Source organism: Styela clava, chromosome 5 (genome assembly GCF_964204865.1).
Source record: "Styela clava chromosome 5, kaStyClav1.hap1.2, whole genome shotgun sequence".
NCBI lineage: Eukaryota > Metazoa > Chordata > Ascidiacea > Stolidobranchia > Styelidae > Styela > Styela clava.
The window spans coordinates 4472245-4490786 of NC_135254.1; the positions used below are offsets into that span (position 1 = coordinate 4472245).

General features: G+C 35.1%; 2 protein-coding genes across 3 annotated transcripts in view; one reads left to right on the forward strand and one right to left on the reverse strand.

Annotated features, from left to right (window-relative positions):
* LOC120344644 (FGFR1 oncogene partner 2 homolog) overlaps positions 1-18542 on the forward strand; it is a 254399-nt gene that overhangs the window by 32347 nt on the left and 203510 nt on the right. The window lies entirely within an intron of this gene.
* On the reverse strand, positions 166-18460 carry LOC120344631 (uncharacterized). The gene is made up of 5 exons (XM_078112925.1): positions 14093-18460; positions 7483-7628; positions 5554-5750; positions 4194-4272; positions 166-2769 (listed from the first exon to the last, which is right to left on the reverse strand). Exons 1-5 carry the CDS (start codon positions 15354-15356, stop codon positions 2743-2745), a joined length of 1713 nt encoding a protein of 570 aa, XP_077969051.1. The 5' UTR covers positions 15357-18460; the 3' UTR covers positions 166-2742.

Genomic DNA, 18542 nt, shown 5'->3' on the forward strand with positions numbered 1-18542 from the left:
GAATTCTAATTATATTGAAAATAGACTTTAAAAGTTAATGTGTATTCAGTTTTTTTTCTTCACAAATGTCTACTTCTTTATTTATTGAAATGATGGTAAACTCCCCCTCTATCACATTGTCATGGTTTACTTTCTCAAGGGATAAAATAAAAACACATTTAGTCTATAATCAGGTTTATTATTAATCGAAAAAAATCATTATAATAAAAAATTGTTCAAGACTGGATTAGGAAGAATAATATTAGTACTAGCATTTTTGTATATTTTATATTTATTCAAATTTATCTTATATATTTCTCAAAATTGACAGAAATCAGTTTTTTTTCTATGTTGACTTAATTTTCGGAGCTAATAAGTTAGAATGCGTTACCACCTCTTCACCAAGGGTGCGATAAAGTGGTTTCTCAATGCAAAACTAAAAAGAACGGTATCCAGGTCGAATAGCGACTGTCAAAACAGTGACTGTCATAATGACGGCTTCATAATAGCGACGTAATTAAGTGTGCGACTGTCAAAACAGCGACTGTCATAATGGCGACCGCATTGAAACAGCGACTGTTATGATAGCGAATTTACTCGTGTTCACTGAGTTGAATTTCCTTGTCGGTCGTTGGACGGTAACGCTATGTCGTGTCACATTTTTTTAGGGTCGTGAGGGTTAGGGTTTGTCGCTGTTGTGGCAGTCGCTGTTTTGATGCGGTTGCTATTATGACAGTCGCTCACTTGATTACGTCGCTATGATGGAGTCTCCATTATGACAGTCTCTTTAAAGCTGGCTCCTTGTCTAAAGTCTTGTTCGCAGTGGAGATGTGATAACAATTCATAGAAATAGTTTTCCATCCCAAATATCACTAGTTTTAAACCAAGAATTTATCTCAGTATGAACTATGGAATTTGCAAGCTAATACATTTCTTTTTATGAAGAATAAATGGTTTGAAAAACAATACATATCACAAATTCATAATACAAATATTTATGCAGTGGAAAAGTATACAAAGTAGGATATTTGCAAATAAATGATTTTACTTGAATAATAACTCAGTGGTGATTTTGCTTAAGAATATTTGATAGTTTGTATATACAGCATCGACTTGGCTGCATGAATATAAAAATAATATATAATAATGCTATTGGATATTCAATAGGATATTGATAGATATATACAGCATTGTAGCAAACATATACGAAATATTTTGATTGCATAAATTGTTATAAAAATATCAACACATTCGTTTATATTAAACTTGTTCGAGAACACATAGAATACATTTGAGCATGTAGCCAAATCAATTTTGAAGTGCAAGAGTATACAAAGTCCTGTATTTCCAAAAAGAATTTTGCTGGAACTCTTGATTTGTATATTGTCAGATGCTTTATATTAGGTAATCTCGAAGTATGTAAACCAAGATGGTGGACACTGGAACATAGTTGTGCACCAAGGCCATAATTTTCCTTATTTTAGTATTACGAGTTCGGGCACTAGTCAAGTGACTCCCGTAGTAATTGTACCTGAAATAATGACCTAACCCTAACCTGGTACACATACTACGTTCTGGTGTCGGCCATCTTGGTCCACATACTTCGGTAGTACCTTATATTATACAGAACAGGCTTGGTTGAATGATTATAAAAATACTATTGGATATTGAATGGGATGTTGATATATATACAACGGTGGTTGGCAATTAGAAGCTCAGAATTGTATAGATCTATTTACAGCAGAAGCGGGGAACCCTACGGAATAATTATACAATATATCATAAAAGTAATATATTAAAATGCACAAGAAACAACATTGAAACTTAGATTAATAATATATTTAGTTGTGGATAGCAATTAGGACCCAGGGTAAAAATATTTATACAGATAATCTATTCAGCGTAATTCATGAGCTCAATAACACAGGTTTGGGTTGGACATTTTTTAAATCAAACCATACTTGATTAATTAATTTTTGTTAAAGTACGAACCAATGGGCATTCGGGTATAACCTGTCACAAATTGTCAAAACACTTTTCAGATATCTTGACTAACTTAAAAATGCCAGTTTATTTAACATATTATAATTAATAAAGAATTAATGCGAATACATAGAGTTTTGCTGATTGATTCCACCAAATTAAATATATTGGCAATACAATCATCCTATTAGCGTTGTGTTTGGACTCGACTATGTTGGGATGTCTGATTAAATAACCCAAGTTCAATCATATGCCCGCTACCTCACCCGGAGTGTTGTAGACTGTGGAAAAAACAGGAATATTTAGAGAATTATCAAAAAAATGCCTCAAAAATATTAAACTATATGATAGCAGTCACTGATATCTAACAATATGTGAGGAGCAACTATTTATTTGAAAGGTTCAAAATCTTTTCTTTTTGCCTACTCAATCTAATAGACCATGGGAGAGGTGAGGGTGTGGAATTTAAACGTGCAATGTGTAATCAACGATGCCAGCGCAGTGCAGCGCAGTCTTAAGCTCCAGCCGCCTAGGGCATTTTACTTATTTGTCAATTTGCCTTACACAAATGGCACAAAATACAATTCTGAATATAAAATGTTGTTATGATATTTAGTTTCATTGGTTCTTTATTTGTAATATTTGATCAAGAACATAATTTGCACAATGGCTGCAATGGTAATATTGTTTTGGCATTTGATGTAGATTTAATGAGGCAAGTTCAGTATCCTATGCGGGGAACAGTACAATCAGTGTTGTAGGAAATCTTTCTGGATCTCGTCAACGTGAAAACCACAGGAGAGGAATCTAAGAAGTTGAAGGAAATTTTTACTGGAGGAAAAATATGTCGAAATGAAAATATAATTTTGATAAGAGGCAATAAGATAAAACTAGAATTTATTAATCTATACACTGACTATAATACGGCAGCTTATTCAGACATAATCTGTTGAAGTCATGTTTTTGTTATATTTATTTATCCAAGCTTGATATTTCCTACAAGCTGCAGAGCTAATTTTTTTCACTGGTAAAATTACAGTATCTATGAAAAATGTTAGTCATTTACATATCATTGGATGCTTGCACAAGGCCTTGTCTGGAGGTAAAAAACATGAAAACGTGGAATAAAAAACCATTTATTCCTATATTATTAATATCACCATATCCTACACACTGTTTTGTCATCACTTTAATAGTGAATTGTCAAAGAACCTACATGAATTCAAAAGAACTGGGTGGATGTAAACGTGGGACCTTGAACCTATATTGTCAATGAAAACTGCCCAGCAGATAGAGTGTTTCATTGATGATTGCGCTTTTGAATTTGCATTTTAAAAGCTTCAAATCATGTTATTGTGACATCATATGTGACAGTAGAGCACTCTATGATGTATTTAGGGCTGGGCATTTCAAATCGAATTATTAGAATCTGAGAAAATTTCATGTGAACAAGCAACCCTTATCTACCTTCGATACCAATGCAAGTTCATTACTCAATTCAGTTTCAAGTGATGATTATCTAACTTGTTATTTCAAGAATTTGAGACTATTCCGACGCATAAAATCCAAATTGGGCTAAGTCCATTTTTCTAGTTTTGAGAAAAACGCAAAAAACGTTTTTTTTTGTTTCTTTTTTTTATTTCTCTAATACCTTACATCGAGGATGTCTAGTTTTTATAGTCCACCAAAGTTACAATGAAGGCCATATTTAGATGGTATAAAAAAATTTGTGCTCCGCCCCAATTTTTTTGGGGGAGGGGTTTTTCTGGACTCAACCCTTTTTGGCTCTCAATTTTCTGAACCAGAAACAATTTTATTGGACTTAGGGCCCCTTTATTATGTTATTATAGAGGCTGGTATGGACTTAGCGCTTTGTATTATATTTTTTGAGAGGAGCTATGTCCAAAAAAACGGACTTAGCTCAACTTACAATGCAGTTATCCAGAGCTAAGTCCACTATATTAGACACAGCTCTGTTTAGTTCTCAAATGCCCTAAAAAAAGCAGGGTTATGTCCATAGCTGACTTGAGATCTAGAGCACCTAGAGATAAGGCAAATAGACCAAAATGTAGAGCTAAGTCCAGGAAAATCAGCAATTGAAAAATGTCATTTTTTGGAAAAGTGGACTTAGCACTGATTGGTTTTGAGGTGTCGATTCATATGGATGCATGTTGGGGAAAGTGGGCAAAGCAATATTTTGCCAGAGTGTCAAATGAATAAAACTATCTCACCCATCCATCATACTTGAATCCTTTTGCTTCCAATGCTTCTTTCAGTTTCATTGTATGGTTTGGATCTGGATATCCATTGCTGAAATAAAAAAGAATTCATGAACTCTGTTTGAGCCTGTTCCTAGAAAAATAATGGAAATTTGGTAAGTTTTCTGTTTAACAATAACAGATCCTGCCCGGAGAGTATTGAAAAACAGAATTGGGTTCTAGGAATAAAAAAATTTCGGCGCTCCTGAAGCATGTGAACCAAGATGGTGGACACCGGAACGTGGTATGCGTACCAGGTTTGGGTGAGACCGTAATTTTATTGCAATTTACCTTATTTTAGTTCTATTACGAGTTCGGGGACTAGCCAAGTGACTCTGAAATTATAGCCTAACCCCAACCTGTTACACATACTATGTTCCTGTGTCCGCCATCTTGGTCCGCATACTTTAGGAGTACTAAGATATCGTCTAAGAAATTAAAAAAAAATTACTGATGGGGCTACAAACTATGGGTTGACAAACATTTAACTTTACCATAAGTGGCCATTTTAGTTTCTGTTAAAAAATTTGAGAAAACTTAATGTATGTCAGAAATTTCGACTTTTGCTTCAAAATTAAAAAGTCTAAAATGAAAAAATTAATTAAAAAAATACGACTCATAGTTTTGAACTCGATACCAAAAAAATGTCGAAATTAACTTCTCTCTCTCCTTACAATTTCAGATAAAATGAAAATCATGCTGACTCATAAAGTCATAGCAAATAATCTTCTGTACACGATGACCAGACAGTTTTATTAACATAGTTGGTCAGAGTGAATTATAAGAATACCATTGATTTGATAAGTCTGTCAGAGCTGCTTGTCTGGAGCCTTGCTCAGGGTGAAGTATAACAATACCATTGGTACCAATACCATAATTTAGATATCCAATCTATTCCATATATACAAGTCGTAGTCTTAATGGTTGGGTGGCTGTTTGGGATCTTTGGATCAGACCCTGGTAGTTTTGAAACATTAACGTGCCTTTAAATGAAGTAAATCATCTTCATTTAAAGATAGATGAGTTCAGTTTTCTTCTGAGCAAAGACAAGAAAAAAACGACTGGATAAAACAAAATAATTTTTAGAAAGCTATTTCATCCAATATGCCTTTTATGCTTTGCAAATCGTAAAAAATAAATTCCAATATCCTTATTGGTAAAATTTATTCCCTATAATTTTATTTAGCTGTTAAAATGGGACTCCCAAAGAAACTTTGTGTTGTAGTGCAATACGAATGGATAACAACATTTTTAAATTAGTTTTATTCTTTCCTATTTCCTAACATTTCAGGAAGTAAGTAACCACCAAACATAAAACACACAAATTACTCACTTTTCTGGTCCTCCAGTTTTATCAGTCTTATGAGGAAACTCATCGTTCCAAACAATTTTTCCTCTTATGTCACCAACTTCCTGAATCTTGAAAATCAATCCTGCATTGAATGCTTGATAGAGTAAGTTGTAACATTTCCCTCCATCATTATTCCATGGCAAATATTCAGTGAATTCTTGAGCTTCATATAAAACCCCCTGAAGAAACAAACAAAACTAATCATCTCTCATACCTGGGGGTTTGTTAAACTGATATAAATATCAGAATATCTATGAAGGTTTAGCAGAAGTTAAAAATTTTCGAACAAAATACTTGGTGTTTCTAATAGATTAATTCAACTTGACAACCCAACAACTTAATTAAACATTAAAATCAGAAATTATAAGAAAGCCCGCTAAATATTTAGCTTGTCGTGATTTTACTGCACCATTGAATCAAATTCTAAATTAAACAGAAGAACTGAATTCTATGAACAAATTAAATTTAAATAAACCACGAGTTTAATATTACTCAAGTTTCAACAAGCATGATCTATATATAGCTATGTTATAATTTCACTGCACAAATGGCTTCTCTATTTGAACTTTTTCTCAATAACAAACTGTTCAAAGCTTTGATTTTCTTACGAACTGAATTCAATCAGCATACCAGTTTAAATTAATTATAGATGGACAAAGCATGAACCAGAGTCAACCCATATAAGCATTATACAAAATACTGACTGATTCTGTATATTTCTATGAAAAGCAATAACTCATGTGAGTGAATGCAAACATTTAGCAATACTTCTTTCAAGCTTCTGGACTGTGCAACGGCCTAACGCAGTGGTTACCAAAGGATGTACCGCGGTGCACTAGTGTTACGTAACAATAGAGATGGACACTGCTTGCTGCAATTTCCCAAGCTGCAGTTTATTTATCTGTTGAGTTAATTTAGAGTTTCAAAATAAAATCAGGCAGAGAAAAGTTGACATTAGGCGTATATGTTTACAAACATAAAGTACACATTAATGATCACAATAATGAATTTTATTCAAATCTTTTTTCATTAGTGCACCGAGCCACCGTTAGCAGTTTTTTTCCTAATAATTCAGCGCCGCACAAACAAAAACGAATATAATAATATCTCCTTAAATAGCTCTGTCTAAATAGCTCAAATTTCATTAAATATAAGATATGACAGAATTAACGTTTTATCCTGGTTAATCAAGTGGCGAACCACAGCCTCACATCCGGTTACCAGTCTATAACACGTAAGAGATTGTTTAGCCAGTTATCGGTTTTCGGAAGCATGGACTTGATGGTGAAGGAGGCTGTAACCGACCAGTGGTTACCTGAACCACCATACTAAATATTTGTGCTGCTTGTATAGGGCCTTGTTCCGAGCAAAAGGCATGAATAAGCATCGCATAAAAAAGTAACATGACAGTACTATTATAAGGGATGTCTTTGCCATTATATCAAAATCACCATATTTGGAGCATTTATGAAATTAAAGGGTATGACAGAAAATTTTATATTTTCCCTCCACGTTTTTGTTTACATCATGTCGTATTCAGTAAATTTTGACCTATTCAGTAAATTAAATATATAATGATTTTGCTTCTCAATTGCTCAATAAGATATATATTTGTGACCCCTCAATGAATCGATTCAAGAAATTCACAATAACAATAATTGTATCAAAGAATTCTAGGCAAACTATCAGATTGTGGGCATCCCTAAATATTACTTTCAACAAATTGTGATTCTTCAGTTATTGCACTGGTATTTGATTTAGGAAAGAAATTTAAATCAATCGATGTTCAAATGTGCTGATGTGCAATGGGGATTAATATTAAGAACAACAACCTTCTTGAATAAGAATCTTGATTCCAGTAAATCTATAATTTATTTTCCAACCAACAATTAAATTTGTTTCATAACTCACCTTCAGACTTCCAGCAGGAAATGAGTAGGTGATGACAATAATCAGTGATTCAGGCAACAAATCCCGTGACATCTTCCCACCAGGTGGTCGTTGGTTGATGATTCTTAGACCAGAAGTAGTTTGACTTGAAGACTGAGATTCTGCACCTGGATTAATAAAATCAAAACTTAGCAAAATTAATGTTTGTTCATATTTGGGCAAAAATGCTTGTGACTGAGGGGTTCAATGATATTTAAAATGTACCAAGATATGTAAAAATTCAAATTATAAATTAGAAAAATGAAAATTATGGTACTTAGATGTAATTAAGCTATTGTGTGGTTATTTAAGTTTTGGGCGATACCATGGTCTAGTGTAGAGTTTCCCAAACCAGGGGGGTCGCGACCCCAAATTGGGTCAGAGTGATAAGTAGGTAAGGTCGCAAACAGGTCATGGAGTCGGCGGGGTCGCTGAGGTATGGTAGAGGATGTACAAAACATCTGAAATTTGAAAAACCATGTTAAATTTAGCAGTTTGTATCATGACTTACAGTAAACCAGGCCCATAGGCATCGCTCTATGCTTATGCTATAAAAAAATGTAGGTGCTTAATGTGACATCACTGTTTGGTTTTCGCTTATTTTTACTTAATATCACCACATGACGTGGCCCCCTTCCGGCGCCTTTTTGCACTCGTGGCCCCCCTGTTCGTTCGCCATACAAAAAAACTAAACATGTTGGATTGAATTATACGATCTTTTATGGAATGCAAAAGCAAACCACAGACAAGTAACTAAAAGCTTTTTAGTATACAATCAATGGGAAGTCTTTTAAATATATAGCCAGACAAATGTCACTGTTAACATTGAACTCTTCAAATTGAACTAGAAGTGAATGAGCTTTCTTACTAATTAGTGGGTAAGAATCTGATATGCTACTTCATAGCTGCTCTCAAGAGCGGGCTTTTCCTCTGATAAAACCGGACTTGGACAATGTCTTGTCAATTTAACTCGCTTGACATCCAAGAAACCGATATCAACCTCTTTCACCTGGGGATGATTTTTGTCATGGTGGTTTTGGAGTTTAGATGGCTGTAATGATTCATTGCTAATTACGGTTCCATTACATTTGAACCCATGTACATTTAAACCTGTAAACATTTCCACCTGCATACTAGTATTGCACCTACAGATATTTGAAACCATCCTAACCCATGGATTTTAGCATCCGCACGTAGACTGAACCCGCAGATATACGGGTGCAAATGTATGGGTTCAAATGTGCTGTCACCCTAATTACACACGAGCAATGCAAGCATTGCGCACATTTTCTCTCATCTCGATTTACTTTGGTCAAGCCAGATCCAACGTAACTGTCGTGCCATTTTCGTATTTTGGGCATTGGGAATTTACAAATGGGTTTTGCGTCTATAATATGATAGCGACGGTTATCTCGCACTCTAGTGAAACTGCCCGTTTACAGGTTAGACGGCCTACCGGCAAACTATTTTGATTGGTAGATTCCAAGTTCCATTATGATCAAACAATCCACTCACAAGAAAGCGAATACACCCTGCGATCGCAAATACCGCATGAACGGAGAATTTTATTTTAAAAGAAAAGCATTCAAACGAAGTCGTTTTGTGGTCAATTTTTAGCCTTGTGTCGTGGCCCCCCTTTGAGCTGATTCGAGGCCCCTTGCGGGGCCATCGGCCCCCGGTTGAGAACCACTGCTCTAACGTTTCATAAAAAATATATATATTGAAATGGGGTTGCACTGGACACTTTTGGGGTCGTCCTAAAAAAAGCTTGGGAACCCCTGGTCTAGTGGGTAACGCCCTTTGGGCTATGTCATGGTTTAGTGGTTCAATCGCTAGACTTTACTGTAGGCTTTACAGATTACACATCTCAGGTTCAAACCCTGTGCCTCTTATGTCAAAGTGTGTAATAAATTGGGTAGGCAATGCCTTTCAAGGAAAAATCTTTTTTTTTTTTGAATAAAGTGCCTTTCAACATATCAATGGCTGCAAGAGTATCCTTTCATGTAAAGAAATGTATCAAAAAAATTTAATGTATCGAATTTCTGAGATTATGATGTGAAAAACAACACTGACATAGACAACTTCGAATATGTCATATGCATCAGACAAAATATTATAAAATTCACTGCCATCGATAAATAGGAGTATTTGGCTGATTAATATAATATTGAAAGCCTTTTTGTGGAGTGCATTAATAAACAGTGCAACTGCACTTGATTTAGAGCAATGATGGGCAAATTACGGCCCGCAGGCCGGATCTGGCCCGCAGAAGTGTTTGCTCTGGCAAAAATCAGCACAACAGCTTCTACGTGGGCATATCCAGGACTTTTAAAAAGGGGGTTCCAAAAAATCAGAATAAAAAATTCCCATGCAACGACTCTAAAACAAGTGCTGTGATTGTGACACTCTTTAAAAAAAACTTTTTCAGTGGATTATGATTTTTCTGTTGCGCAAAATATTCAATCTGTGGCTGATACGGCCATTTAAAATGTCTTGCCATATTATTTTGATTATGTTCATTGTGTCGACTAAGGTAAAATAAAAGCACTACTACTCTTAAAATACTACGGTAATCTACGGACATGAAATACACGATAAACTATTGACCGGATTATAAATAAATTGGATTCAAATTTTTGTGACCTTGGAATTTGCCACTATTCATTTGGCACTCATGATTGGCAGTGGCGAGCGTATTCCTAACGCTTAGTACGATGAGCCACACTGCCGCGCTAATAAAAACTACAGAGCAAAATCAATTGATTAATCAAACCAAAATGTTCTCGAATATCATTCATATGAATCAAACATCTTGGGTATTACCACAATATTTCAGGTATGATTTAAGCTAGGCTTTGGGGAAAATATGAAATCTAGACTTTATTAAATAATAATTTTATATAAAACTCTTGCAATAAACTTTGTTGTTTTTGATTGAGTTCAAAATTTGCTACTATGGAGAATATACAGTGTTCAACCAATTATCCAAATTTTTGATTGAAGAAATATTCGATATTTCGATATTAAAAAGGATAGAATCTGTACCTGGATTTGAAATCAGCTTTAAGTCGCAATGCAATCAATGTGGTCACTCGAAAGACATTCGTGCATGGTTGTAAACATTACCTTGTTTTCGTGGTTTAGCGTGTTATTTGGCCGTTTTAAGTCGTGTTCCAAAAATTAGTTGTAAGTAAGTAAATCAAATAACATGCAATAATAAAAAAATGATACAACAAACGCTGCGATAGACTCGCCTAAAATTAGCTATTTAACACCTGTAGGCGGCACACAGTTTATTGTTTTGAATAAAAATAATAGTTTTGCTGATGTGAGCCAGTTTGAGAAAATACATTAAAGCGCATAAAACATATATTTATTGCGTTCAGTCTTAAATAAAATTCAGCTTGTATTTACGAAGTATCGCAAAATGACCAGAAAAGGAGAATGTATGATGACGATTATCTCAATGATGGCTTTATTCATACGACAGTGAACGGTGAGGTTATACCCCAATGTGTTTTTATGCCTATACAAATTTGAGCAATTAAGTTATGAGACCAACTCGCTTACAGTGCCAACATTAAACAAAGTAACCTGCCAATTACAAAAGCATTTGACTTTTTTCAAAGCAAAAGGGGAGCGCAAAGTTTGTAAGATTTGGGGGTAGGGATGGGCAATATAGAATACCGAATCCGGAGGATCCGATGACAGGATTCGGTTTCAGTCTCTTCGGCGCCAATGCGCCATGCGTCAATTTTGTATTTCCTGTTTCTAATTTATTAAAAGACGAGCGTTTTCTCTTGCGTGGAAATCTCTCTCGTTTAATTATACTTGCGTCTCCTAAAGAACCCGCAAAATCGGTAAACACCAAATAACGGTAGTCTCACCCGGCGTATTCATAACGAGACGGCGGCGATGCACACATCACGGCGAAGAGTCGTTGTTGCACCATTTTTGCGTTTCCGCTTTACTCTTTAGTTAGCGTATAATAATAATTATTTGTGCCGACTCGTAACATTCCGATAAACTGACTGCAACGATCTTTACAGACGTGCCTTGCTTCAATTTACATTAAATGATTTTCGCGACCTGCGAGAGTCCCAAAAAGTGATGCATGTAAAGCTTGTAAACCAGAAGCAAGGTGTTAAATGTTACCTGCGATTAATTTAGATCAAATATTATTTACGAATAATTTTATTATACCATTATCCGAAATACAAAGTTATATCACAAAACGCGAAACGCACATTTAAATTTCCCTCTCAAAAGATTACATATTTTTCGGTCCGTTTTTATCGTTCAAGAAAGACGCACGTTTGATCGAGTGTCTGTAGTATTTAAGTCACCGATAAATTTAAAAAAAGTTGCCGCATCTGGCGAAAATAGTGACGTATTGAGTTTGAGTAGGGCCAAGTCTGGGTAAATAATGATATGTAACGATAATCATAGAAAACGAATTTTTTTTTAAATGTTATTACCTAATACCTAAGTACGAAATCGAGTTTACGGGAACTTGATTTTACGAGTCTTGCTCGCACAGAATAAAAAGTTGATATCAATTGATAGTGGTTAAATTTAATATTTTACAATGGCCGCATAGGTTGCAGTGGCCACACGCTGGTCGTGCATCTAATTAATTCCCAGCGGGTCAGTTCTAGTACGCTCGGCAGACTAACATTAATAATATTAAAAATGATTTAACGTCGTTCATATCTATTTTTGTATTTAACAGTTTACAATTAAAGTGAGTAAAGCGTGTCTTAATTTAGCATATCAGTATTTAGGGATTACATACATTTGGAACAATTGAAGGCAAAATATATTGTAATATTCCTAAATTTTATTGCCCTGGGATATGCCTGTTTAGTATCAAATAAAATCCAATGTCCAGGACATTTCCAAATAAATAATACATTTATAGTACCGGTAATACATTACAATCCAGCAATGTGGAAATTCCCACTATTTGAATAAGTATGAAAATAGAATAGGATTCGGTATTCTGGATTCGATTTACCGTATTTATTCGATTATAACGCGCAAAATTTTGAACTGAATTTTAGGCAAAAATCAATGCTGCGCGTTATACACGAGGTCTGAGAAATGCGGTATTGAAAATGTGGTTTTAAACATCTGAAACGTGCGTGCGCTCGCGCATGCACATTCCAATGCAGGACGATTTCGTGCAAGCACACGCACATGCGACAGCTCAGCGTGCATTTGACATTCGTGCAAGCGTTCGATTTTGTGCAAGCACACGCACATGCGACAGCTCAGCATGCGTTTGACATTCCCGCTGCGTTGAGAATATTTATTTGCCATTATCGTACTGTACTGTAGATACCCATTATATATTACCCATTATCTATTATGGCAAGACAAAAACGTTCTGCATATAGGGCTGCATTCAAACTGGAGGTTGTTGATTATGCGGAAACTCATGGAAATAGAAAAGCTTCTAGAGAATTCAATGTACCAGAGACAAATGTCAGAGATTGGAGAAAGCAGAAAGTTGTTCTAAAAGATATGAACAAAACAAAGAAAGCGCGGCGAGGGAGACAAGCCCGGTACCCAGAGTTGGAGAAGGAGCTTTATGATTGGATAGTTGATCAGAGATCTAGTGGGTACATCGTCACTTCGCTCCATACTCCGTGCACAAAAGATTTGCAAAGATTCAACCTTTAAAGCATCTAATGGTTGGGCACAAAAGTTTATGAGAAGGCATGGACTTGCACTACGCCAGAAAACAAAAATTGCACAAAAGTTGCCTCAAGATTTAGTAGAGTAGTTAGTAGAGAAAAAATAAAAAAAAGAATTTTATACCAATTTTCATTCAAAATTTAAAGGTGCGCGTTATACACGAGTGCGCGTTATAATTGAATAAATACGGTAACTATTCTAGAATATTCTAGAATACGTACGTTCTAGAATATTCTAGAATAGTGAATTATTCTATATTGCCCATCCCTATTTGGGGGCGCGGCTCAAAAAGTTTCCAACCAATGGTCTGATGGTTAAAGAGCTGGATTTAACTGTAGGTTGACATGACAGATTACACATCACAGGTTCAAACCCTGTGTCATGTCAAAGTGTGTAAAAGATTGGGTAGGCAATGCCTTACCAGGGAAAATCTGGTTCTTTAAAATAAAGTGCCGTTCTACATAACAAAAGATATCAGTGGCTGCAAGTATATGGCCTTGTTTGTTTAATGTGTCAAATGTCGGAGGTTATGGAGTGAAAAAACAGTACTGACATGGGTAACTTCAAATGTGCCAGGTCATGTGTTTATCCAATACCAAAGGCCTGGGTCAAAGACATACTAAAAATATTATAGAATTTACTTATTTCAAATTATTTTATAGAATTTATAATGTATTCATACATGCGACTGACTATCGGAAAGCCAGGGCTTGAAATTTAGTTTCGTTTGCACCTCTTAATGCACTTCAATACAAAAAGTTTTTCAATATTTTTCGAATAATTAGCCAACGTTGCGTTGCGTATACTCTGGGCCAATTGTTAGCCAAATGAGAGTTTACCAGACCACATTACCAGACCACCCATTCATGAAAACTGCAAAAACCTGATGCACCTAGAATGGCAGAAGATCCTTCCTCATCATCCTCTGAAGAGCTTGAATCTGGTATGGTCATTTTATCTGCCTTTGGTTTTTCTTCAGCTTTTGAAGATGCTCGTGAAAATAATTCATCCATCAGCGAATCGTAACATTTATCTGACTTTTTTACCAAGGGTTCAGGTCGAACTATTTCTTTCAGAAACTTAAGAGATAAATCTTTAAGTTTAATGAGATTAAACAAGCCCTGAAATAATTTCCTCCTGTTTTTGACATCATGTTTCACCCATTTCATCATCGCCTCATATTTGACAGCCTCCGAGGAATACTTTGTGCCTGAAGATTTGAAAAGTCTTATTATGTCATCCTTGCTAATATCACGAAATTCATTTTTCTTGATAATTTGTTCAAAATTTGTCTCCAAGTATCGATTAATGGAATCCTTAACTGTTGTTTGTTCAGGAATTTGATTGGTTTCAGAAAGATTCTTCAAGATAAAACAGTTGTCAATCTCAAGGTTAGTCTCAAGTTTTTTGACGTCAGAAAATAATGCAGTGATTACCGATTTCTCAGCTGTTTTATTGTTTTTAACAATGGGTTCTTCAAGGACAGTTTGTAGAAGAAATTTAAAGGGATATTGCTCGATGCTGACAAGTTCAGAAACATCTACGTTATCTTTTCTTTTTGCCCATGTTACCACAGCTTTCCATGATGTTTGGTAAGTCTCATTTCTCATGTAACGCAAGAGATCTGATTTGGTGACGAATGGAAACATCTCGGATGAAATAACAGATTCAAAATTATCGATCACGACTTGTTCGGCTTGTTGTATTATATCAGAGTGATCGTACATTCGAGCCAAGTTGATCACAGAGAGACAATTTACTGGGGAAATGTTTATTTCCAAGAATTGAAAGCAAAGATTTGTCAATTCCACCATTCGTAAAAGATTGGAAGCATGCAGGATATGCTGAATGTTTTCCATTCTCAAATCTGCCTTTCCTTTATACATGAACTCTATGCATTGTGCGATCCCATCCTGATTGACATCCTTCATATTAACGTGACCATCATGAACTTCCTTCAAGTTGCTTGAAAACATGGCTTCAAAGTATTCTGAAGAGGCTGCCAAGACAGTACGATGCACTCGGAATGATTTTTCACCAACGTTGATGTTGAAATCGCAAAGAAATCCTTTTTCTTTGAACCTGTCATATGATGTCATGAGACGATCTGACTGTTTTGCTCTAGCCTGGTTTATTACTTGTGAATTCATCTTCATACTACGTACTAACAGACTCTTACTAAACTGAGATATGAAAATTACAAATTGCTTGTTAGCAAGAATTAATCGACAAAAAATGTGTTTATCTAATACAGGTTAGCTCTGACTTTACCAGTTCAGCTCACAAACAACCACAAATCATACACAGCTCAACAAACTAGACCATATAATTGTAATATATCAAGTTTGTATTGTCATTCATTGTATATTGATAAGAGGTCTGAGCGCTGGAAAAATAGAAATCTCGGCTAAATCAATTGCAAGGTTCAAATAGTCACCATCTCTCTCAGAATGTAACCTAAGTAAGATATGCCAGACTGAGCAATATAGCAGTCACTAATTATCTCTGTCCATAACACTTTGGCTTGAACCATACAAATATTTAATGATTTATTTCCGAATATTTGATTAAGTGCATATTTCAGTAAGAATAAACAAACAAACAACCAATAATCATGAAATATAATATTCGGAAGGGGGCGGGCAAGACTTCAAGGTCGACCAACCCCTGAGGAAAATTCCTATTAGGATTACCACACTCTGGTGCATGCATCATAATTGCATAATCTCAATAAATCAATTCCTCAAAAAGTCCAAAACGAGACTGAAAATTACAAGATAAAAGAATATCACATAATAATGCAAATCATAAAAAATTGTCAACAGTAATACAACAGCGAAAAGAGAGATATATGAGAAGGGATTTGGTAATTTTGACAAAAAATTAATTCGTAAGAATCAGGCAATTCAGTATACCGTTATATAAACACTTCAGAGTATATGTACCGTAATAATATAATAGCATCTTTAATAATTTCCACAGAAGCCTAGCTATGGAATGCTGAATTCATATCCATTGTAAGAATTCGACTGCATACACTGAGATTTGCATATTATTGCATCACATTATATTTCGCTAATAAATATTGTTTCAATTTCGGATCAAACAATTTAGGGAACACTGTTTTATACACTGTGGAATACTTTCATACATTAATGTCCTCCAGCTTTTTTCATGGCTAAGACTGATACCGCGAGTTACCGTATTTCCCGGCGAACAAGTCTAACCATCAAATAAGTCAAAGCCTATATTTAGCACTGAAAAATAGGGTTTTTCCATATAGCTCTCCAATAAGATGGGGCTGAAAAATTGCTTCTCTGTTGGTCAGTTAGGCACTAATATGTATCAATAATTTTATATCATTAAAACCAGGTATGTTCACTTCAGGTAGAATAATACTCACAGTATTAATTCTTAACAATATAACAATAATTTCAATCATTTTGACCAACCCAATAACTGGAACGCTAAAATAACCTGTGAATATGGTGTAATAACTTTGATAAGTACTGCGCTGCCTGTACGTCTGCGAATTAATAACAGCTGTGTTTTCCATCTAGTGTGTTTTCCCCTGTATTGGCAAAATGGTCCATAAATCAATCACTTTATCTCGGGGTAGTCGTTTTGTTTTCTTTTTGAAGTACCGAGCATAAACAGGCAATGCTTCATCGCACGTGCCACGTTTTTTAAAGGAATAAAACAAATAACAGCTGGCAGTACAAAGTCAATTAAATAAGCTTGATTGGCAGACAGTCTGACAATACATTATAAAATATATCAACCCATATATGAAACATATGCAAGTCATGTTTGACAAGTTAAAAAATTAGCCCATCCCATAAAAAATGAAAAACGCATACCAACTCAAAATAATTTCTGTATTGCATAATTAAAAAAATTTAAATACAAATGTGCATATGCAAATTTAGAAACAACCACTTCAAGTCATCGAATCTAACTTAACAAGTAATTGTCTTTTGCTTCCAATAATTCGTACGGTAACATTCAGAAATCGTAGCTTGGTTTTAAGTTCAGAAGTTAGGGAACAGACTTTTGTTGTGTACGGTACCGGTACCATAAACTACAATTCAGAAGTTTGTTGTAGCACGATACTTATCCTAACAAAACGCAGTGGTTTGCCGAATGACTAAAACGTCTTACCGACATTCATACCCACTTTAATAATATTAAAATTGTACTTTCTATAAAGATATACTGAGTACAAACGCGCAATTTCATTTTTTTCAAACCTGTTGCTAACGACCAAGGACATTTTTTGCGCAGAAGTCTTGCGCATTTGAAATTTATTCATGCATATTATTGCGTCATTACAGCTCAAAACTTGAGATTATTTATCTGTAGTTTTCAAAATATGGATCGTATAAAAAGGCTTTGACCCGTCTTCTCAAATCTCAATACATATCGTGTTTCAATGTCAATATCAAATTATAAGAAAATGACGTACTTTCAACCATTCACGTGCAAGAAAATTTATGATACACTATGGTCGCAAGGTGGCGGTCAACACCGACAACCATGGAAAGTGATACCTGACTCGTGTCTCCGCTGAAAGAAATTCACTTTAAAGGGGGATTTCCATAATTATCCCAAGTTAAAAAATCCGAAAGGACGACAAATAAGCCAATAATCATGTGCCGAACAACGTCTCCCGGATAGTAATCCACGTAAGGCAGGAGTTTCCAACACGCGGCCCGCCAGCCAATGTTTTGCGGCCCGCGTCATGGTTGGGATTTTTCCACAAAAAACTAAATTAGTACGATGTCAACTTTTACTAGGTTTTATCGTGTCATTTATCATCAAGAGTCCGGTCCGACAAATTATGAAAAGTGAAGCAAAATTCCCCCCTGTTGTCCACGTTCATGTTTTATTATTGGACACGTAGTGGACATAGCGATCGTTTCAATATTATGTTGTTGTTGTTCTTATTGTTGTTCTTAGTGTCCTTGTTCTTTGACACGTTTTGGAGAAATCGCTTTTCTCTTCGAATACTGGACCAATTGCTTTGAAATTTTCAGTGGTTGAAGATAAAATTATTCTCCAGAAGGATATTACTTTTATTCATTTTAAATATTAAATAATTATCTGTTAGCTCTGTGAGATTTGTTTTTGTTTGCTATGACGTCATTAAACGTTCTGCGGATATCGTAGCTCTCTTGTATTGTTATATTGCAATTACAAATGCGATAATTTCGCATGTTCATTGTGACGAAATAAAAGAGTTTCGGTCAGTTCATTGTGCCCAAAGAAAGGTTTGCAAAGCTAACTGCACATTCACTTTGCATACCTGCAATTTTTGGCAGTTCTTATATTTGCGAGCAGTT